General features: G+C 36.1%; 1 protein-coding gene across 4 annotated transcripts in view; it reads right to left on the bottom strand.

Annotated features, from left to right (window-relative positions):
• The window catches only part of asap1b (ArfGAP with SH3 domain, ankyrin repeat and PH domain 1b), a 123,421-nt gene that overhangs the window by 16,230 nt on the left and 82,244 nt on the right, over positions 1 to 24,947 (bottom strand). For 2 of the 4 annotated variants that reach the window (XM_066723444.1, XM_066723442.1), the window contains exons 12-23: positions 22,412 to 22,518; positions 20,779 to 20,848; positions 17,440 to 17,527; positions 17,007 to 17,055; positions 14,132 to 14,295; positions 10,909 to 11,042; positions 9,208 to 9,299; positions 8,671 to 8,857; positions 5,422 to 5,507; positions 4,072 to 4,187; positions 3,756 to 3,823; positions 1,500 to 1,607 (exon numbers count right to left, since the gene is read on the bottom strand). In XM_066723444.1, coding sequence (XP_066579541.1) covers positions 1,500 to 1,607; positions 3,756 to 3,823; positions 4,072 to 4,187; positions 5,422 to 5,507; positions 8,671 to 8,857; positions 9,208 to 9,299; positions 10,909 to 11,042; positions 14,132 to 14,295; positions 17,007 to 17,055; positions 17,440 to 17,527; positions 20,779 to 20,848; positions 22,412 to 22,518 — 1,269 coding nt within the window. The remainder of the gene's footprint in view (positions 1 to 1,499; positions 1,608 to 3,755; positions 3,824 to 4,071; positions 4,188 to 5,421; positions 5,508 to 8,670; positions 8,858 to 9,207; positions 9,300 to 10,908; positions 11,043 to 14,131; positions 14,296 to 17,006; positions 17,056 to 17,439; positions 17,528 to 20,778; positions 20,849 to 22,411; positions 22,519 to 24,947) is intronic. The other 2 variants (XM_066723445.1, XM_066723443.1) reach the window with 1 other exon arrangement.

Below are 24,947 nucleotides of genomic sequence, written 5' to 3'. Positions count from 1 at the left end.
AATATAATGTATAGTGTCAGTTTTATCCAACATTGTCAAAGATGCGTTTTTCACAAATTTTCTTTAGATTCCTGTGATCTGAGCTTGCTTGTCATTTGTAGACAGTTTTCATTTGCTGATATCCAAATCAACATCTTCAGCAAACATTAACTGTTTTTCTTTAATTGCTATTGCCCTGCGTTTCTCAGTAGGTGTGTTTGTTACTCAGTAGTGCTCGCTGCGCCGCTGCGCATGAGAATCACTGTGGAGTCGGAAGCTTCCGGTGGAAACTAAAGCACCATAACTATGTTATAAAATAATGGTAAATAATTATAATAACGACTGTAAATCCAAATAAACATGTATTTATTGTCTGAAGTCTGACAAAGGATTTTATGGTAATTTGAAAAAAATATTTAGCCAATAGTTTGAGAACATGCATCAGTGCATTATTGGTGGAATATGTGCTGATACAGGTATTTCTGTAAAAGGCCAGTATCGGCTAATAATATCAGTTCTCCGATACACCTGTGGGGCCCTAATTACAACCTAAATATATTCACAGTTACCAAATACCCAAGAACATAATACAGAGTGACAGTATATCTGGCAGTACAGGACCCCAGCTTCAAAAGTTTATTTGTCTACAGGAAAAGAGAATTTGAAAAAGGATTGAATCTACTCAAAATAAATAAGATATAATAATAGATGTACATGGTCGGTCTTCAGAAAGACACTCTCATTCGCTGCTACCCGAGTTATCTGATTGTTAACTACAATAATCTAATTGAAAAAAGACAAACAAATGAGCAGTAAATGTCTGCCTTTGTTTTAGGACTGTGATGATAGATTTGTTGATCAGTTGATTTATCTTAACATTTTAAGGCTATGATGTCTGCAAAACACCAAGCACACTAGCTATCAGACAGACAAATCTATGGACTAGACCAGAGGTTCCCAAAGTGTGGCCCGGGGGTGAAATGTGGTCCTCAAGGATGTTTGGTGTGTCCCCCCCAAAGCCAACCTTCAACCACCCCTTTACTATAAGCTTTCTGTTACAAAATGGGCATGTAATCTGGGGGAAAATAATAAAACAATAAAAATTCATAAATGTTCCCTAACAGAAATGTATAGGATATAAAATGGTATGATTTGGGACATATTTAGTTTTCATCGATGATTAATCTTCTACTGCAGCCTACCCATCCCATGCAACCTCCAGAAATTGGCCCTCCATCACATTGTTGGACTAGACCAAATCAAAACTTTGACCTACTCGTGGATTGCAAGTTACAAATCTGTACCCTACTAGAGTTTATGTTATTGTCAGAGGCTACTTTCAAACAAAATAGAGTACATATTTGTGATTCACGATTCACTGGTAGGTTAAAGTTTTGATTTGGTCCAAAGTTTTGATGTTGGTCTAATCCTATGTCTGGTAGCTTGGCCATGGATGATCAAGTAGAAGGCAGGTATTTACACCTCTGGAAAACAATGTCCCTTCCCCTTCTGTAACTCACCTTGTCATCCAAATCGTCATCACTCTCATCAATCTCCTCGAGCCGTAGATTCCACTCGTACTCCACGTGGACATGAGGATTGAACTTCCCAGCCGAGGCTTGCACTAGCTGAGGTACGCAAGCACAAAGGTATATAGGTCAGCCTCAGTATTATATAAAGAGCTGTAAATAAAATTGTCCAATAGTATAATAGTCCAGAAGTTAAAAAAAAGATAATAATCAGAAGAAAATGAATGTGTTTCTCTCGTATTAATTACTTTGTGTGCTAAGGGGAATAAAAAAAAAAATAATAATAAAAAAAATGGTTAGAACTATCTGGAAACCACGTGCTCACAAAGTAAATAAATAATGCACAATTAACAAAATTTCAAATAAACCAAATAAAAAAGCAGTAAAGTACAGATGCAAACCCCTAATTACTTCCACACTATACTGCAGTTTATTATCAAACAATGACTTCCTGTTTTTCAGTCTCTATGAGCTTGATTCCAAGAAGCAATGGTGTGTCTGTGCTATGTCCTATTTTCATTTATTTATTTATTTATTTATTTCTTAGCAGATGCCCTTGTCCAGGGTGAGCAATACAAAGTGCAATAATACAGTGCGGTTCAAGGCATAATACATTTTACAAATTCACAATTTACACAAGTGTATACGAGATATACAGTAAACTATATATAAATCTTATATCCTAGATTGTAAAAGCTGTCAAGTCAAAGTCAAGAGCTAAGGGAGAGGGAGGATACGGAAAATCAAAATAAACAATACAAGTGCTAGTAATGCAAAGGCATGTCCTACTCTCAACGCTGTGGCTACAAATCAAACGGACATGGTTAAATGCGTGCAAGAATGGACATAAAATTCTATTGGACATAAACAATTAGCACTGCCACCTAGTGCCTGTTAAATTAAATAACTAGTTTGTGTCCAAACATTTTTTATTAGCAAACACAGGTATTGTTTTTCATGTTTTCACTGTTTTCTCTCCTTGCCCCCTTAAAATTATTAAATTGTATTGTTTTATAATTTTAAACAGAAATGTGCTAGCTAAGTGGATTTAATCTGCTGCATTACACATTTACGTCCACAAACATCAGGACTTCAGTCTGCCTGCCAATAGCAAATTGCAAATGTGTTACTTGAGGGTGGCAATCTCCTTGCCAGACACTTCTGCATCTACCCAATGGGAAGATGGCATCAGATATTGGCTCAGGAATTTGCAGTTTGTAGGTTTTGATTTAACTTGGTCCTTAACTCTTTTAATAACCATGTTCTTCTCTGCTGCCTTAAAAACAGAAGGTGCAAATTAAAATGTTAAATTTATAAACAAGACTCTGGATATGTAACTATAAAAACATGTGCTGGACACACTACACTGCAGTGATCGGATGTGAATGAAAAATTTGTACTGCAGCTTATTAATCGATGATATTGATACAGTGACACTACAATATTTTCATTGTGGTTGCAAAAACCAAGGAGGATTTTAGTGGTATTTATTTAACTAAGTCAGTCAGTCAGATACTGAAAATGAGTATTGTTATAAAAGTCTTATGGTCACAGATTTAAATGATACTTTTGGTAGGATTCCACTGAAGCAAAGTTACACAAACAAAATAGTACACAAATCAGAAAAATCATTGAAAAACAGGAAAACCCTCTAGCATATGCAGCACTGTGATTTTTTCATCACATGCCCAGTGCTAGGGGCTTATACAACAATTAATAAATTCAGTGCGTAATGCACAGGATGTTTGACACAAAGAAGGTGTTAAAAAAAAAAAAAAACACTTTTTTGGCTTTCAACTAGAAATACAACATCTTGAAACAGTTCTCTGCTACTCGCAAGATTAATCAAGTTTTGAGCACCCACAATAATTCTTCCCCAGCTCCTTTATGAATGGAAACACAAAACTCAATCTCCCCAGTTGTGTTAAGGGATATTTAACTTTAGCAGCTAGAAGGGTTACTATCACTCAGCAAAGTTTACCCCAGAAGCCAACTGTACACTGCTCCTCATATTGGGACTTGTAAGTTGGCTAAAAACATTACACACATTTGCATAAGTAATATCCACAATATGTGGTTTAATAAAAACTGAATTGACAACTAATTAACTGATTGAAAGTACAACAATGAAAGAATGAATGAGATATATGCAACTGCATTTTACAAATGTGTGTGTGTGAGAGAGACAGATTTCTCTGATTTCTACAGAATTCTGTTGTTTTATTATTGATTTATATTAAAACTTACTGGCTCTTCACTTTGAGTGTTCCTCACTCTCCTGGCAATGTCCAGCGCAGTCTCTCCATTCTGGTTGGCTGCAAGGACACAAAACGTATGTCTCTTAAGTACCTACTTGGGAAACCCTGGCCAAACTGTTAAAGTGTGGAAATACTTGCAAACAGGCCCTAGTTCACTTAATTTGAACCTAGGAGAAGGTTTGCACAGGGCAAGAATAAAAACCCAAACCAGTACTTAAAGGGAACGGTAAGGACATTTATTTTAATTCACACACTTCCTATATCCACAGTAGTGCAGATTCTGCAGTCAAGGGCAATAGACTTACTGATGTCGGTAGTTGGCTTTCCCCTCAGGAGGAGTTTGAGACATTCGTGTTTCTCGTATATGCAGCAGTAATGTAGAGCTGTATTTCCCTTTTCAGTCTGCTTGTCCAGATTGCCACTAGCAAACAAAAGAAAGACACCAGCATTGGCGGATGGAAAAATAAAATAAAGAGTGAAACAGTACACTATGCCAGGTTTAAGTAATACATTTGAGTAGATTAGATTAATAGATTACATATCACACAATATTTTCATGGGTGTGCCTTGAACTGTCAGTCAGTTGTGAAAACATGGACATAAAACAAACAGCCTAATTTCACTACCTAAAAGGAAATAAGACAATTGTTGGATGACTGGTCAGGTTTCAGTGTTGCTTCTAGATTAATTCATAATTTTTCAATTCAGGTGGTGTGACAGTTTTCATGTCTGCTGCCAATTCCAGATTGCAATGTCACAATATGAGTAATGCGTTTGAGTTCAGAGTGTCCCTTTAAGAGCAACAAAAATGTAGTTTATTAGATTGGGATTGTAAAAAAAAAAAAACATTTTTAGTGCAAGAACAGATCAAAGAGGGACAAAAGAAGTTATTGAATGGATATCCAGAGATTAAAAAAGACCTACAAGACAACCACATAAAAGGTGGGAAGATTAAATCATAAACTTTGCAGGTGTGACATGGGAAAGAAACTGTATAGAAGCAAGGCCTTCATCCAGCAGTGGATTGATAAGCTGATGAAGAATATGTCTTCTCATATCTGAAAATATTCTTTATTTGGCTGTCAACATGCAGCAAATGATTGATTGTACCTTACATGCAGAACTGCATTTGTATTGTGCGACTTGCCAAGAAACCACCGTCCCAGTCCAAATAAACGTCAAAAGGGAATTTCATGCTATTCAGGAGCTCACAAAAATTTAGTCAAGTTCACCTGGTCTATGTGTCGCTTCAAATAGAATGTCTAAATTCCAAAGTACATGACTGAATTTGTACATTAGAGGTTTAATTAATTCCTCTCTTATAATACCTGGAGGCCAGCCAATCATCTATGAATGACGGGGAAATGTCCACATTATACATGTCTTTGGGCTAGCTACTTTTCAATTCCACCAAATTCAAAAGAAGGCCAGCCCATTATCAGTCAAATGCCTCTTAGAAGATGTGAAGCTATGCTAGAAGACTATTCTTGTTCACACTCCAAAGGGGCCATATTCAGGGTGCCTATTTTTCCTCTCTCCCTTCTAGACTATGCCTCTTGATTTTGTACGCTTAACAGAGTTAAAAGTTTGATGCAGCTTCCCATACTATCAGAGTTGTGACTTATGTCTCCGGCCATTTCTGTATTTGTCCCAACCTGTTTTGTACAAGGAAGTCAACCAGGTGCAACGAGGTCTGGTCGGCAGTTCGCACTGAGAAATGAAGAGCGGTTTCTCCCGGCTCCTGGAAAGACAAGTGGAACAAAGTAGTGTGAGCATTTCATCAGTAGCAAGACGACACAGATTCCTGTTTCAGATTAACTTTCATGATAAGAAGCATTTAAGAGACTTGGCACTCCTGGCTGTCGATAAACAAGGAGAAAAAGAAGCATGGCTGTCGAATCTATTCTAATAGCAAGACATTTATTATTTGTTGCCTTGATAATTCAACAGCAGCTGCTTCTGATTTTTGAGAACATCTTCAGGAAGATTAAGTGACCGAGTGTGACTGGGATGGCTTTCTCTGGACCACGGGTCAGCAACCCGCGGCACTTTAACCCCTGCTCAGTGGCTCCCCGGGCTTTGACAAAAAAAGAAAAACAAATGCTGCTGGCTTGCCTGTATGTTTGATCTGCGGCGAGACACACCAGCTGTCAATCATGCTCTGTGCCAAACCCACTTCAGTCTTTCTAGCCAATAGGAGCAGACTCGACTATTTTAACCAATAAAACTCCAGGCTCACATAAAACGGCTTCAGCTAATAATGTTGCAGTTTATTAGAAAGGGCATTTCTTGTGTCTCTATGTAATCGTATGGAAATTACCATTAACATAGGCTCATTTATGAGAAGATTCATAGTTAGAATTGGCAAGGCTTAACCACAGCTTTGCATAGAGTAAAATAAGTATTTTTAAACACTATACACTCACCTAAAGGATTATTAGGAACACCATACTAATACTGTGTTTGACCCCCTTTCGCCTTCAGAACTGCCTTAATTCTACGTGGCATTGATTCAACAAGGTGCTGAAAGCATTCTTTAGAAATGTTGGCCCATATTGATAGGATAGCATCTTGCAGTTGATGGAGATTTGTGGGATGCACATCCAGGGCACGAAGCTCCCGTTCCACCACATCCCAAAGATGCTCTATTGGGTTGAGATCTGGTGACTGTGGGGGCCAGTTTAGTACAGTGAACTCATTGTCATGTTCAAGAAACCAATTTGAAATGATTCAACCTTTGTGACATGGTGCATTATCCTGCTGGAAGTAGCCATCAGAGGATGGGTACATGGTGGTCATAAAGGGATGGACATGGTCAGAAACAATGCTCAGGTAGGCCGTGGCATTTAAACGATGCCCAATTGGCACTAAGGGGCCTAAAGTGTGCCAAGAAAACATCCCCCACACCATTACACCACCACCACCAGCCTGCACAGTGGTAACAAGGCATGATGGATCCATGTTCTCATTCTGTTTACGCCAAATTCTGACTCTACCATCTGAATGTCTCAACAGAAATCGAGACTCATCAGACCAGGCAACATTTTTCCAGTCTTCAACTGTCCAATTTTGGTGAGCTTGTGCAAATTGTAGCCTCTTTTTCCTATTTGTAGTGGAGATGAGTGGTACCCGGTGGGGTCTTCTGCTGTTGTAGCCCATCCGCCTGTACGTGTACGTGTTGTGGCTTCACAAATGCTTTGCTGCGTACCTCGGTTGTAACGAGTGGTTATTTCAGTCAAAGTTGCTCTTCTATCAGCTTGAATCAGTCGGCCCATTCTCCTCTGACCTCTAGCATCAACAAGGCATTTTCGCCCACAGGACTGCCGCATACTGGATGTTTTTCCCTTTTCACACCATTCCTTGTAAACCCTAGAAATGGTTGTGCGTGAAAATCCCAGTAACTGAGCAGATTACTCAGACCGGCCCGTCTGGCACCAACAACCATGCCACGCTCAAAATTGCTTAAATCACCTTTCTTTCCCATTCAGACATTCAGTTTGGAGTTCAGGAGATTGTCTTGACCAGGACCACACCCCTAAATGCATTGAAGCAACTGCCATGTGATTGTTTGGTTAGATAATTGCATTAATGAGAAATTGAACAGGTTTTCCTAATAATCCTTTAGGCGAGTGTATATTGTACATGCAGCATAACACATTTTTAAAATACTGTCGAAATAAGTGACAAATGTGTTATTTTTCTTTAATTTTTTTCTTAAAAAAAGGCTTTGAAATATTAAAATATAGAAAAGGTTTTAAACTGGTGGGTGTTGTTCCATGTGTCTGTACTAAACACTTACCTAAAGTATTTATTAATCGAGTGAATATAATAATTTGACTGGTTACAGCAACCCGTGTCTTCTCTGAATACATACATACATACATACATACATACCTCACTTTATGTTTAGATGAGCTACAGATTATAAAAATAGGGAGGATTGAGCAGTCGCAGCTTGGGGGGTGCGGGGATTTGGGGACTGTATATTTGAATGATAATGGCAAGTCGGCAACATTCGTACTGACAGCTGAATACTTACTGCTCTAAATACAATTAGCATAATTTATATGACACATGCCAAGGTTGAAGTTCTGGGTGTTTTTGTATTCACTGTTAATTCGTTTGGTTAAGAGCCGATTATTTTGGCATTTTAACAGACTGTCAGATTGTATGTATTTTGATTAGGTTTAATTGTATTTAAATGTATATACGTGTTCGATTGGCTAGTGTTAGTGTGGTTTAATTGGCTTTAGTATGTATTGTTTATTTTATTTTCATGTGCACATATTTAATAAAATACAGTACATTATCCGATGATTTGCTATTGGTAAAGTTTAAAACCAAAATCTTTCTGTATGAACACACGTTTTACACTCTAAGAAGTAAAGGTTCTCATTAGAACCTTTTACCAAGGTTCCTTGCAAACAAGGATCCTTAAAGAACCTTAAATGTATCTTAAATCAACCGCGATCATGATGAAAAAGGCCTCTTAAATGCTCCCTTGTGTTCACAACAGACCTCGCATTTCTTAAACCAACCCTTTAATGAAAATAAACTCACAAAGAACCCAAAGGCTCCATAGATTGCTGTATGTGGCTGCAAAGAAAAAACTTTCTTCCAAATTAAACCAGTGGTGCCCTTCTTCCTGAAACTGAAACAAACTGCATTTGATTTCTATAGTTAGCCTATGATTGAAATAGGATGGTTCTTGATACTGCATTCTCATTTAGGCAATTTGTAGTGGTGGTGGGCTAATATAGCCTAAATAAGCTGTGTTACCCGCATTAAAGGGCTCAAATAATTTTTGTCAAAAATGGCTCTTCCAATAGTAAAGTTTGCCAACCCCTGCTCTGGACAGTCAAAGCTTTCTCATTTCCTGCTGGCAATGGATGATGAAGTCTCACCTGGCCAGTCTCTGGTAGTGGTTCCATGAGCTCTACCCCTTCTGCATAGACTTGAATTAGTGCAAGTAAATCCCTGGATTTCACAGCTTCAAACAGCTCGTTCATCTTTGCAGCTGCTGACATGCAGGTCTTCCGAGCAAACTTGTGATCTACATACTTAGCGTTGATGAACTCCTTACGTGCAGTCCTGCAGAGGAATGAATACTCACATTATATGGTCTGACAAGAAGGAAGAATCACATTATCTAATGTTTCATGAGCTACTGTCTGGAAGGGTCAGCATATTCCAGACATATCTGCTAAAGGGGAACTAAAATTACATTTTACCTCTGGACATGACATCTGGCTATTTTTCATAAAGGGGAAACATACATATGCCCAGTAAATATGTCTAAGCTGTTAAACTCTGACAGTAAGCCAGTATTACTTTTTTCCTCATTGTAGTCCTACTGAAAGTATTAATTTGCTTCATAGTGAAAAGAAGAGTTCTTGCTTTGTATCAACTCTTACATGCACAATAATGCACAAGCTACTCACATGTCACTTGACGGAGTGGGCTTCGGTGAAGGACAAGGAAGGTTTCCTTCCATAATTTCATTAAAACTATTGTTTCCTACATTCTTGGCCAGCTGAAAGAAAAAGAATGAACGCCACATAAATTATCATTGAAAGTAAAAACAAATAGAAAATCTGAAGCTATTTTAAACAATGATCTCCTTCAGTGCTTGCCGGAAATATCTGTAGTGGTGATGTACAGGATGCATTTCCAAAATTAATCTTACCAATTTAAGAGGGTAATTTACATTAGAAATCCCATTCTTACTTACTACTAAAGGATTCATATATTTTTAAATAACATTAAAAAAAATGAATGGTAATAGTATAGAAAATCGTTAAATGTGGAACACTAAACTCATATATAGCTTATGTCACATACAGAGACATGGTAAATTGGGATAAAATATTTTTTGTCAAACTTGTTAAATTATTATTATTATTATTATTATTATTATTATTTATATATTAGCAGACGTCCTTGTCCAGGGCGACTTACAAAGTATAAGTTATTATGACTTATTCGTCACATTGATTCCTCAGGGGCAAATGTTATATTAAATAGGATTTTTATGGCGCTGATACTTAGGAAGTAAATACTGCTTTACAGCAAATAAACAAATAAGTATAAATATGTGATTGGAACATACAAGACTGCAAGAAGTATGTTTATGATCATTAACTTTAATACAAACATCATTTTGCAGACCCTGATACACACACATTTGCGTAGGAACGTTGAATTCTCTCATTTGGATTAGTCTCTCAATTTCAGAATCTGTGTCATAATGTTCTGGTGCTAAAATCAAAGTATAAGGAACAATAGCCAGCCAATAGTTCAGCCAACAAGTATAATACAAGTGTTTGATTATATACTAGGTTACAGTATTTACCATTTGATTCACATTCTACTTCTAATATGTTACATTCAGTTTGTCGACATCTACAATTGTAGTTTTTTGTGTCATTTAAATGTCTGGGTTTTATCATTTTTTTGTGTATTCAATATGGAGTCAGTTTTGCTACTGATACCCCCTACATAGTATTGCTACTGCTTGCACCCTGAATAATTCATATTTTTAATAACCTTCAACTGTTAACACATATCCCCATACACCCCTGATGCATAAATCTATCGCATACCCAGAGCAAGCAATGGTTAAGATCATTGTGGAACATATACTTCGTAGAATATACTTTTCTCTGATGAAACCGATTGCTAACAGTTAATGAACATGTTTTTATCTGACAACCAGGATCTCTCACTTGCACAAATGATTTTCATTGAAACATGTATTCCTTATTTTGTGGAACTGAGAAAATCTTCACTTCATCACTCGTCTGCTATTTACAGGAACTGACACAGCGGTAGCAGACAATATTTGCATCTAGACTACAATGCCAACAATCACTCGTTCCTGTGGGAACATTATAGCCTGAGGAACACAGGATTTTGAATTAAGTCTTCACTAAGATATCCTGACATCAGGCGGTTTAGGATATTGCATTTTGTAATATCAATATTGCTGTTCTGCAGAGGATTCCACAGAAACAAAAGGCATTATCTGCACTGATAACATTCAAAGATCATGATCATGTAAATCATTGTTATATGCAAATACATCACAATACAGCAGAAATAACATTTTAAAATTGTAGAAGAAATGTTTTGTTCCAGCTTACCAAGAGTTCAGAAGTTCCTAATTTATCTAGCTCCATTGATTGGATTCGTGAAATATGTACCCCCATTTCCCGATGTATCCCAGAGCACTCAATGCAGGTTAATATGCCTAGGTTAGTGGAAAGCCATTTGGGATCTGCAAACAAAGAGAAAACAGCTGAATAACAGAAAAAACAGCAAGGAACTGGTGACAAACAAATCTAGGAAAACAGAAAAAAATGAATGAAAATAAAATTTGGTTCACAAATGCTATGTAAAAATATACAGACATATTAAGGAGCATGTTTCTAAAATGTGAGTCACCCTGGATAAGGTCATCTGTTAAGACATATATAAAATAAATGTCTCCGCTGTAAATCAGCTCCATCTTTCACATTCCTGTGGGGAGCAGGAATCTTGCTTAACACTTGCAATATTGCATTGTTTATATTGTCTTGACTCCTGGAAAGCAGTCAAATCCCACTGAAAAACACTTAGCCTAGTTAACCAAATTAAAAATCAAGCAGTGTAATGTATAATATAAGAACAACAACAACAATACATTCAAAGCCAAAACATCGGAAAGATTATTGAAGATGAATAGGTGTCACGGGAAAATATTACATCTTGCCACCAGAGGGCATCCACCACCACACTCCTCTTACAGGAGAATGAGAACAACAACATTGGGAGATCTTTGTTTTTAAGCAGCAGCCGAATCTGCGTACACCTCCGTTCTTAACTCAGTTCAATCAACTGGAATATTTTGTCTAGCCTACAACAGTGTTCAGTACATTCAGAAAATATTTAATTGATATACAAGTTTAGTTTAATAAACTATATTTATTGGTGCCACTGAATCACTGAATAAAACGGTTACAACTGAAAAGTGTGAATACGTATATTTATACATATGAATATATATGATGGATTTGACTAGCTTAAAATTTAGCAAACAATACTACTATTATATAATTGAAAGACAACAAACATTTAGAATGTTTTCAAATATTGCCTGTTTAAGTTCATTACCATCTGGTTAGTAATGATAATATTTATTTTTGTTACTTTAAACCAGGTGGCTAAACAGTAACGGTTTAAAAAAATCTTTCCTTCTAACATAATCTATCTTCTTCACTAGCAATTTGTTATATTTTAATATTTATCTTTCCTTTGCAACAACCTGCATTTCTGCTGACAGTGAAACCACTAACTGTCCTCACTGGCAAAGAGGAATACTATCAAGGGATGAGTGTGTGCATACCAGAGTGCTGAATCTTGTTTTTCAGAGCACAGCATTAGGTTAAATGTGCGATAGAGGATCCTATAATGGGAAAACAATGTCGAAAGGAAACCTGGTTCGATCATAAAGTAGCCAGGTGTGCACACATTAACTCCAACACTAACACATTACTGGGACTGGACAAACCACAGCATCACCCTAAAATGTTATGGTTTGTTGTTGTTAAATTATTATAAATGATTAACGCCAAATATAATTATATAGCGAGCTGAAAACGTTACGTCAGGAATTTCATTTTTCTAGGAAAGGAAAATAATTAGAAATCCTTGTAAAGAGAAAAATTTAAAAGATACCAAAGTCAGCTAGATGAACAAGAAAGTGACAATATTCCCCCACACACACTTATTTAAATTACAGATGGAAGCATAATGAAAGAAGATAGGAGTGAAGGATCGTTCAAGAATTATTTGAAGACAACTGGGGCAAAAAAACTGACTACCCCAATTGAAGGGCCAGAAATTATAGGCAGTCAAAAGAAAGAAGATAAAAAGACATAACACAAACTCCAAATAACACTAGTAACAGAAGAGGAAGAGTGTAGTCCACATTGATAGCTATATCCCAAAAAAATTACAACAGAATCCAATTTCAACCAGAAGTGATGACAATAATGGATGAGTGGATAAGATATTTTTTCATAATTCACGACCACGGCAAATTTGGTTCCATGTACTATAAGCTGTTCATTGCAAACACATGTTAGGCATGTATAAGAAAGTAGGGCATGACGTCTAATAGTACATATATTGTTATTGAGCACAGCTAATGATTTTACTCCTTTACAATGACTGAGAATGGGAACTCATCAGTATCTTTGGTTAGAGACTGCAGCCTCAGACAAATAAGCTTTTTAAATGTCTTGTATGTTCTCTCACTGTTGACGTAGCTAATTCTATCAAAAATACTCTCAGGGAAAACATCTGAAAGCTGATCTGGATCAACGGTGCATCAGCATAAGCTTATAATGCCTCACCAGTGAACGGTAGATTTCATCACATCACTAGCATTATTTCTCTGTAGACATGGTTGAACTAAGTGCAACAGAAAGTTAGATTACAAAGAATTACTAACTTCCTTTGGTGCAACAGCTCAGAATCGGTTTGTATTCTGTGCCATATAGCAAGCAAGACAACTGGACTTTAAGTGAGTAAAACTTAAGTCATGTTTCACAGCTTTGTTAAATCTAAGAGAACTGAAGTAGATCAACAGAAATGCGAAGAAGTCAAAAGTTCTGTCTACCTTGAACAACAAACCAGTGCAGATGGAAATATTATGGAAGAAATCGAAAGTGCATTTGGAAGAAACGGCACACTTGTGAGATGTACTGAATGTACAATAATAGTGTGACAATCAAGAGGTTTAAAAGGTTTAAACTATATATATATATATATATATATATATATATATATATATATATATATATATATATATATATATATATATATATATATATACACACATACTAGACTATATAATGAGCAGTAGGAAATGTAATGTGCCAAATTCCAGTATCCAAATAAACCAACTACTTAATTTCACCATCAATCAGGGTTCCCACACCTTCTTAAACATCAAATTCAAGGACTTTTCAAGGACTTTCCATGCCCAATTCCCTCAAAGGACCCAACATGGCATAGTTTGAGACACGGATCAAGGTTAATTACTGTTACAACACTGAAATGTTGTATAATGAGAACTAGCAGGCTTTACAGAAGCTCACAGACAACAATTAAAAAGCGAGAGAGGCTTGAATGTATAAGTACAAAAAACATTCAAAAGAACTTCAATTTCTATTCTTGCACACAATATATAAAAAATAGACATGGGTCCTTGTCAAGATATGTCTACTTTCAAGGCCTTGATTTTTTTCTGTCAAATTCACAAACTTTCAAGGATTTCAAGGACCCGTGAGAACCCTGCCATCAATTGAGACCCCTGCTTACCTGGTGCTCCACAGTCACAGCAAATTTCATTCCCAGGCATCCTCAGAACATCCTCAATAATGGCTTTGGTCAGATCTTCTAAACTGTTCTCCCCTGAGCTCTGCTCCCCACGAAACGCCATGTTCAAAGCCTCTTCCTTGCTGTTGGTTAACACTGATATCCAGCTAGAAAAATGTAAGAAAAGATTCATTCAAGTGATCCAGTAGATTCTGACACATAATTGGTTCTATTAAATCAGATTCAGTTTAGAAAAGTTTTGAAACTGATTTCCTTGGTTTCATTCATGGTTTGTAACTTGTGTTTAGAATCTTCACATTATGTACGGATTGGTTTAATTGTATTGCACCATCATTGTTCATATTACATTTTAAGTTGTCAAAACAATTATAATTATTTACAAAACATGCATGACTATTATAGCTTGTATCCTAAAGATGTGTTTTTTATTTACTATTTTATCTACCCCTGGCACTCAAAGAAAGCCAAATATGGTCCTGTACAGTAACTTCTTTGAAAACCACTGCTGTATACCATGCTTTAAACAGAATCTGATTTAGCAAACAGTTTTTAATGACTGTTCCTGAATCTAGGTCCATTCCTGACAAGAAAACGGAAGGCAGAGAACAAGCAAATTCCAAAATATGAATCAAAAGAAAGGCACTTTAACTACTATACAAGGAAATAGGAATCAAAATAATAACTAAAACGAGAGTCAAAACAAAAACAGCATTCCTATACAAACAGCACCAATGCTAAAATGCACTTTTTAACAGGTTTTGATGTTTTGAAGGTTAAACATAAAATCTTGCATTGCCAAGCACACTTCCTGCAGTGAAAACCCCAACCTGCTGTGAAACAAATGTTTTAGGAAGTGCTGAGGAGGCCTTGTTCTCCAACAGATCAATACTAGATTTGTTTCCTGCTGAAAGACAGCTGGGGGGGGAAAGGAGGGTAAAGATGCGTTTCTTTGATACACAAGAACCACAACCCCACCCCCCATAATCACATCCCCACGATATAGTTCTGTTTTCTTAGGTATAGTGTGCATTTCTTTAGGGTTCCAGTTATTTTTTACTAGTCATGTTATTTGTATGCAGTGCAAATAAATTAATGTCCAATTAATGTCCTGTGTGTTTTAACAAAAAATGTGTCTATATTCTTCAAAAATGTAATACAAAAAACTCTTATAAGTTAATATTTAGGCCTGTACTACAGTAAAATATCATAACAGTAATATCACTTTCCTAGGACTTCATTGCATGTCTGCATTTGTCACCTCTTTGAGCTTTTGTTTTATATTGGTCTCATTGGGTCCGCTCTTTTCATGATATTATTAATCTGGAGATTTCCACTGCGCGGATCCATGAGGCCGGGGGCGAGACTGTAGGGCTTTGGAGGGCGTCTGCGGACTCTGTTGAGGCACTCATATGATTTACCATGTTTATTTTGTAGCATTTTTTTGCGTTTTATTTTGTAGCTCTCTCTTGGGTTGGGGGAGGTGTTTTTTTTTTTTTTTCTTAGTTTCTTCTAGGAAGGGGGAGGTGTGGGGGGGGGGATACAAACTAACAAGGGGGAAAGACTATATTGTTGCTGTCATTGTGTTGTATTGATTTACCCCAATAAAAACATTTGATCACAAAAAAAACAGTACTTCTGCACTTTTGCATGCTTAATTTAATTTGTCATGTATGAGCTCACAAAATGATTAATTTCTAAACAAAGTCTATTTCGCATCTTATTAATGATCTACATGAGGAAAAATGTTCATCACTTCACATTTATGTATTTTTCCTTATAAATATAAAGCATACGTGTCCTGTTTCTACATTGTCAAGATTGAGCAAATGTCAAACTTGTAATCTCACTGGACGAACAGACAAACTCTCATGGTATGATAAACTGTATGATGTCTTACTATACAAGATTAAGCAATGATGCAGCTTAATATGAGTATTTCCTCCAACTGGTTATCAAAAAGGATGTATTAATATCCTTAATAAACTGATTTGATGGAAACATTCTGATCGGTGGGTGAATAGCAAAGGGCCTGTTCTGTAATATTGGTGATTGATAAACTGCAATTATTTGTTTCAATAATGCAATTATATTGATATATTGATGTTTTCTTTCCTTTTACATTAACATGAGGACATTTTTGCATGATTATGTATAAGCAAACATCACAAGAACACAAGGCCCAGCTTTATACAAAGTGTTTTTCTCAGTAAAAGGTTCCCAAAAAGAAAATAACTGAAATAAAAGAATGTACACAGACAGCAACAACAGCCTGAGTTCTGTGTAAGGACTTCCACAACACTTTTGTTAAGTGTGTATTAAGCTGTTCCAATAATTATGTTATTGATGCATCTTCTGTGGCCCTTTTCAAAACCAGAATACCCTGTATTAATATTTCTACCTGTGCTTTGTCATTTTCTCAACAGTTTAAGTAGCTTTTAATGGACTCCTCTTTGTTCTAATAGAGTGGTTGCTATAGAGAATAAAAAAACATCCCCTTCAGTGATCTCTCAAGAACCAGAGTAAGGGATTGCTTGGTCGTTGGATCAATAACCTACTATGAAAACAGACAGCTTAATGGCATGCTTGCTTTCAAAAAATTTCCTACATTGTTAAACCATGAAATGTCCATGCAGAACTCTTAACAGCATACAACTTCCCCATACTTAAGAAGTGACTGTTAACACAAACTATACATAGTTATCAACAATACTTTTTCAGCAACAATACTGTGTTTTTTTTCTACATTTGTGCAAGAAGTTTAGATGTTTTAAGTTTTTGGACAGTTGCTGGTATCAGAAAACAGCTTTGTTTTAACAAAATAAAAATAAACATTAAGTTTAAGATTAATTGCCCTTACATTACAAATTCTTGTTCATCTTCTGCCTGGAAGTGATACGTTCGATTATCTGTAACAAAAATAAAACAATTACAAATGAATTATAGGAAAACATTATCTTAACTGCCCAGTTTTGAAAAGAAACCGTATGAAAGGTTTTCTTGGCAGTGTTTGAGCATTCTGTAAAAAAGCCCAGTGCCAGAGAATATGTCATTTGTTTTTGCTTGCTTTTATTTTATGCATATTTTCATAATAGCCCTCATTGAGTGATTAGAGCAGACAGTATACATTTGTGAGAGGAGTTGTTCACTCCTGACATTTCAGGAACAAAGTTGCCACTGTTACACTGAAAACGGTTTGAATCTTCAAATCCAAAAGGCATTGTAGGGAATTTCTGCTATTGTGTGGGGATATCTGCTATTCAGCATGATGTAACAAATGGCTTTCTACTCACGAGATATTAGGTCGAAACACTTTTTGTCCTCTCCACTTGGCTTGACTTGACAGGTGAGGAGATTCAATTTTACTGGCTGCCTGTTGGACTGAACAGAAAGATTTTTTTCCAAATAAGACAAATGCACCACAACCTCACAAATTTAAACTCTTTATCGGGCAACATTGGAAAGCATTTAAAATGTATTATTAAACATTTTGCTTATATCCCCTTGGATATAAAACACAGGTGTTTTTCTGCTTGAACTACAAATGTTGCATGTGGACAATAACTTTTAACAGTTTCTACAGGGCAGTTAATTATCAAATACTACTATTCTCTGTTCTAAAAAGTATAAAATGCTAAATTACAATAAGCTGACATGAGCATGTTTAGGTATGATATACAGTGTAGCTAACTACTTTGGCATACCAATTCAAATATGATGCTGTGTATGTTGGAGAACTGTTACAAAGTTTTTATAGTAAAACATCATATACTGCATTTTGTATCTTTTACTTCAATTAAATATATGTAATAAGAAAACGTTTGACAAATTTAGCAGTATTATCATGCATCTATCCACTTTGTAGCACCATAGTGCTTCATATTACTATCTCAGATATGTATCATATTGTAAAAATGTTTCCGATTGTGGCAATGTTATTTATTTACAATTACAAAAATATGAATGAAAAAGAAACCAGCACAGTCAAAACCCTAGCTTGACAAATATTTCATATTCTATCTGTGCAGACTTCAGAGTACACCCATCACAGGCACACCTCCAAGTTCATGACGCAAACAGCTTAAATGAGCATCAAACTCACCCTGACCCCCCCCTCCCCCCTCTAAAAAAACACTAAAACAAAAACAAAAAAAACAAGGATTTGTACTCTTCTGCAAGTACGGGGCATGATGGTCACTGAAACATGTCACCATCTCCCTTTTGGGCAAGCGTCCAATATGCAGGCATGCCACTGTGTTTTTAATTGTTCTGCCCTGAAGAAACACATTTTTCCTTCAAAGGAATGCAAACAAGTTAATTATAGCTTCAATTTTTGTATGGCTTGCAGCATAATATTTGAAGAATGCACAGATGAAACAGGCGTGAGCAGCTAATATTCTGAGCGTTTGCAGTGATCTAGTCTCCAATAAGAAATGTTTTTAAAATCAGTAAAATGGAGATAAGTGTGCAGTCATTTCTCCCAATTACAGCATGCACTTTCTGAAATAGAAAAAGGAGATCTGTTCTCTAAAGCAGGTTGAGAGGAACCTGTGGGATGTTATCTTAATCAGATAACCTAAAAAACAACTAATGCAGGTCATTCATGGAAAGAAATTAAGCATGCATTCACTAATTCTATTTTGAATATTCAGCTGATTGCAGTAACATCCTATATGTGGGTAAATCTGAACCACAAACCATCATGTTGTGTTGCCAAATAAGTAATAAGAAATTAAGTACCGGTTTTAAATTTGAAAACTGGTTGTGAACACACAAAAGGTTGTCCTCATAATGGTCAACTTCATGCAGTCTGATATGGGAAATAATGCTATTGCAAAGTTTCTATAGGATTAACACAAACTGACATTATGTAAAGTAAATTGTGAGTCCAGTATCTAGAGTATCAAAACCACAAAGGAACTAAATGTATGCTGTACACAGGAAGTTTGAAACGCATCTTATCTCCTAATGTAACAGCACGTTTCTATGTACTGAAAATAACGATGACTAAATTAGATTATATATATATATATATATGCAATGCATTACCTCTAAATATTTTCCCCCTTTTTCAGAGCAGTTTGGAAATGACAGTTACTGACCTCAACTAACCCATAACAACCTCCATATTTCTTCAGGAGGAATAAGACCTAGAAAACACCTGTATCTGTCTCCAAAGAACTAGTATAGTACAGACGGACTCACATCATTATATACTCTGACTAAAGCCTGCTATTAGAAGACAATCAGGCAGATAACAGCAAATACATTTACATCAGAGTCAAACAGTTACTACTCCTGTACCACTAGTATTACAGTTTCTTAAAAGACATACTGATGCTGCAAGACAATTACTAAAAATAAGCATCTTTTCCAAAGCAGATAAGACAATAAAAGGGCCATTAAAAAGGTGGAGAAATCTTGACAAATTCTTTCACTTTGAAACAGCAGCTTCTAATTAGATTCAGTGCCTAATAAGAGGGCAGCAGGAAGTAATGTGACTGACACCCTGGAGAGAACAAGTCACAAACAACCTCTGCAATCTACAAGACCATAATCAACCAATGTGCGAGAGAAAGTCTGTAATTAGAGATGTTTATGCACAACAGATCATTTTAGCTGTGGTCTTGCTGTACTATTATGACTGTATGGGAAAAACAGAGATGTATATCAGCCACAAATTAATGGTTATTCACAAAGGCGTTTTCTGCCAAACTGGAAAAGCTAAAAAAAGAGAGCTGCAGAAATTCAGACACCCCAGGGCTCATAAAAACTCAAAGCGTTCCAAAACAGCCAGGCTCTACTAGGGGAATTGCTCTTGCTTTGACATTTCCGGTCTCTCAATTGCAACATCCTTTTTCCTCCTCTGGGGTTTATGATAACCTTGTCTGCTGAGATATAAACACCCAGGTCAAAAGGTATGATTACATGATCTATAACAGCATTATTAAAACACTTATAAAGTCCTATCTACAAGATAAAACAATATTTGCCACATATAAAAAGACTCAACATTGCTTTGGCCATGAACGTGCACAATTCTACTAGCCTGTATGTTAAAGATGTGTAATTGGCCTGTGTTAAGTATATTTATCGTTTACTTGTGTATTCATTTAATTGTTGACCAAGTTATCTCTAGTCCAGCACATTAGAATCACCTTTATCCTCCTTGTTGTTTCTGGTACAAAAGCTATGAATCAAATCATTAAAATTTCCAGTGAAAACATAACAAAAACCTCTTCTGTGCAAAAACACTGGAGGGATCTGTAAATCAATTTTAACTTAAGATGTATTTTTTCTTTCTTTGTTGATATCAGATTCAGTTACTGAGCAGTCAGCATAAAGTCAGTTTAAGCACAGAGTTAAGTACAGAATTACACAGATATGAAAGCAGAAGAATGTCTCTATAGGAATGATGAACTTGGAAATGTTATGGTAATACATTATATCATTGTTTTGAACACATATCAGTACAATTTCAGGTTAAGAAGTCCACTTAGGGCTAGGCTGAGTCCAATAAAATTCACTGGAAACATAACCTGGATTAGATCCAAGGACTCCAGACTGGCAATGCTCGATCCATTTATAAGAAAAAAAAAAAAAAAAAGAGGGAGCTTTGCAATAAAACTTACTGTTGCATGTGAGATTGTTAGAATCCCATTCTTCACAGAACATTTCCTTCTCTGCCAAACTTTTCTTAACCTGTGGGGATGAAATGAAATGAAAAAAAAAAAAAATCTTAGTTCTCAATAATAAATAATAAAGCAGTGAATAATGCAAAACTTTTATATTTTACTCTCCCCTGAGGATTAAAAACGACTAGATGTTGACAGCTAGGTCAGCATTCTCCAGTTTACAACTGCATGCAAGAACTCTGATTCCAAATAAACAGCTACAAAGATTAGTTATGTAAAAGCATAATATCATATGCACATTTTTAATCAAAGGAAAACTAGTGTTTATTAAAAAAAAGTAGGGGTTAACTGAACTCATAATGAATGTCATTAAATTACAAGAAGCTGCTTCTATGGGATCTGCAACTGATAGCATCGGATCCCTCAAGAAACGGCAGGATGAGACTAGCAGCTGAGCCACCAAAACAAACATCATCAGCTGATCTGATTATTTAATTTGCTTTTTCTATCAAGGCTTTTTTAACAAGCATGTTTGTCTTTATTGCAAAATCTTGATTCTTTTGTCAAGGCTGTTATGATATCCTTGAGATGCAAACAAAATCACACAGAACATAATCTGACAAAGTCTTGGAAAGTAATTAGAAATGATCTATATGGAAATTATATGAATGGACTCTCAGCTAACCATTACAAAATGTTGCGTTTCCCTTGATACTAGAGATTATCATGTCACGTTTACAGTGAGGAGTCTCTGCTGACTCGAGTCCCACCTGTACACTAACGCTCTGTATCACAATGCATGCTCTGTCACATCATAATGACCCAGAACAATGAGTTTTCCCCTCCACAAAAAATAAACGCAGATTAGTGGATTCCCAGGCTGAAAGATATCTTTGAAATGTTAAAGTTAACTAAAATATGTTTATTCACAACTGTGTGTGTACAGATACATTTTCCGTAAAAGGATGATCTTCAAATTAAAAACAACAGCAATAAAATAGTGATCAATGCATATAGAAAACATCTCTGTTCCCTAATTCATAGTTTCAATTTGTTATAAGAATACAGCTTAAATATAGTAGCACAATTCACAAACAAAAATGTTTGTTTTTATATTAAGGTGTTACTTACGCAGAATGTATAAAATACTGTATTTATATTTTTTTTAATAATGTGAGCAAAAAGACTGAGAGGACACAATGGGAACCATCCATTTTTTTTTTATAAACATGGTTACAGTTTTGCTAAAAGGAGCTTCAATTCTTCATAGCAGCCATGGGAAGACAAGTAATAGTTTGAGACAAACTGAACATGATTTTTACAACCCCAATTCTCACAATTCTTAGGTACTAATTAACATGTGTAGTCTATGTGTTATAAGCAAAAGATTGATCTCATTAATCAGATGACTGCTGCATACAGCCACTGCTCAGTGTTGACACAGTTGGAAGACGGCTAAGAGATGTTATAAGAATTCACACATGAAAAGAGGCACGTGTTTAGCCGAAGGGAAAATTGGCAGAGACCACTGAAGAACCTCAGGGGAAAATTAAATCCATCACATTCCTTCATTTATATATGACTCATTCCATGCTTATTAGACAATCTCGAAAAGTAAAAGGACACTCACACATACCCATCACTTTTTTTTAAAAGGTATCCTTTCTTCTCACTGCCGAATTCCTTGTTGCCCTGAAGTTGGTGCATACTGTATCCCCCCTGTTTACTTTGAGAGTCCTGGTTTAAAATAAAATAGATTTTTTTTTTAAACAATTAACACCATAACATTTAACATATGTAACTGTTACATGTAAATGGTATGCTTTAAGTAACTACTTAAACACAGCACATGCTACAGTACTGTGCAAAAGCTTTAGGCAGGTGTGAGAAAATGCTGTAAAGTAAGAATGCTGTCAAAAATAGACATGTTAATAGATTATATTTATCAATTAACTAAATGCAAAGTGCTTCTCTCGCTTCATGTAATCCCAGACAGACTCGATGAAGTTGAGATCAGGGCTCCACTAACAAGGTGAGGCTGCTGAAGTCAAAAGTCCTACACCATGGCAAGACTGAGCACAGCAACAAGACACAAGGTAGTTATACTGCATCAGCAAGGTCTCTCCCAGGCAGACATTTCAAGACAGACAGGGGTTTCCAGATGTGCTGTCCGGGCTCTTGTGAAGAAGCACAAAGAAACGGGCAACGTTGAGGACCGTAGACACAGTGGTCGGCCAAGGAAACTTACTGCAGCAGATGAAAGACACATCATGCTTACTTCCCTTCGCAATAGGAAGATGTCCAGCAGTGCCATCAGCTCAGAATTGGCAGAAAACAGTGGGACCCTGGTACACCCATCTACTGTCCGGAGAAGTCTGGTCAGAAGTGGCTTCATGGAAAGAGGCCAAAAAGCCATACCTCCGATGTGGCAACAAGGCCAAGCGACTCAACTATGCACAAAAACACAGGAACTGGGTGCAGAAAAATGGCAGCAGGTACTCTGGACTTATGAGTCAAAATGTGAAAATGTGCCCTGATCTCAACATCATTGAGTCTGTCTGGAATTACATGGAGAGAGAGAAGCAACTGAGGCTGCCTAAATCCACAGAAGAACTGTGGTTAGTTCTCCGTGGGCAGACCTACCTGCCGAGTTCCATAAAAACTGTGTGCAAGTGTACCTAGAAGAATTTATGCTGATGCTGTTTTGAAGGCAAATGGTGGTCACACCAAATATGGATTTGATGTAGATTTTTCTTCTGTTCACTCACTTTGCATTTTGTTAATTGAATATATGAATATAATGAATATAATCTATGAATGTCTATTTTTGAAAGCATTCTTACTTTACAGCATTTTTTCACACCTGCCTAAAACTTTTGCACAGTACTGTATATACCATATGTGTGCAGTTATTAATCTACAGATGAAGAAGTATTTTAAGAGTGGTAGAGGGATGATTTTGAGGAGAGTTTACCTCAGTACAGCATAAAATGCAAAAGCTAAAGAATACATACAGAGGGAAAAAACAAAAAAAGAGGACTTTGGTGTCCAAACAAAAAAAAAAAAACATATGAAAGGATAGTAATGAAATCCTTCAAAGGTGAAAATACACATACAATCCCCTATTTTTTAAACACATACTCCTTATGCACTTATCTTCTCCAATTAAATACTAATTAAGAGTCCAAGGTTTAAAACATGTAGTGAGGGAGTCTTTAGGTCTAATAACCACCACTCAAAATAAAATCCTGCTAGTCCTGAGTTAGTACAAGTATTAAAAACTATTTCACCACAATGCAAGACATTTGATTAACAGAGGATTAAAATTTCACCTGTGAACAGGAAAAGTAAACAAGTAGTACACAATCTGGACCCAAACAATACGGATATACATGTAATAATACTTTTTCGGAGAGATAGTAATAAAAACAAAACCCTGTTTCTGTATTATAGTTATTTTTGCTGAACCACACAGCAGCCATTTCATTTCCAATTTCCCTTCACATAGGGATGATCAGTTTCAAGTAGAGCAATACCCCGTTTTGTGTTGATGCTTTTTGGTTCGTTTCTACGTCATTAATTATTTAGGGAACAAACTTTTTTCTGCATTGTCTAAGATCTCAGTTCTGCATCGTTTAATTTTGCCTCATCCGCCCGGTTTTATTGATGAGAGAATTCATACTCCTCTTCATTGTGTATTCTTTGTGGGGGAAAAAAGAACAATGGCTACAAAAATAAGTATGTTGTCTTCTCCCTCTGAACAGGAATGCCAGAAGAGGAGGAAGGCTGTTCCTTTAAGTACGAAGACGAAAGCAATTGAAAGATTTCATAAAGGTAAATGTGTAGTAGGTTTTGGTTTTCAAAAGATTTAAAGTTCTTAATCTTTGTCTATACATGTTCATGACCATTTATTTTGAATATTGCTTTAATTTTATACATATATTTTTAGTTTGTATTTTACATAGAAAGGTGCGTTTATTTTGTATTTTTCTTGAAGTAAGTTTGTATTCTGTGAGTTTCTAAGAGCTTTGAAGGCATCCTCAATTATAACAGAGACTTCTAGTACAATCCTTTTGTGTCTTTTTGTTTGTGTCATGGTTTTCAAGAGTGCATCCTCGACGCAAAACGGGGTATTACTGTATCCACGCACCACACACAAAACATGC

Source organism: Amia ocellicauda, chromosome 2 (assembly GCF_036373705.1).
Source record: "Amia ocellicauda isolate fAmiCal2 chromosome 2, fAmiCal2.hap1, whole genome shotgun sequence".
Lineage (NCBI taxonomy): Eukaryota > Metazoa > Chordata > Actinopteri > Amiiformes > Amiidae > Amia > Amia ocellicauda.
Note: the sequence above shows the minus strand (reverse complement) of the source record. Positions and strands in the feature narration are given on the sequence as shown.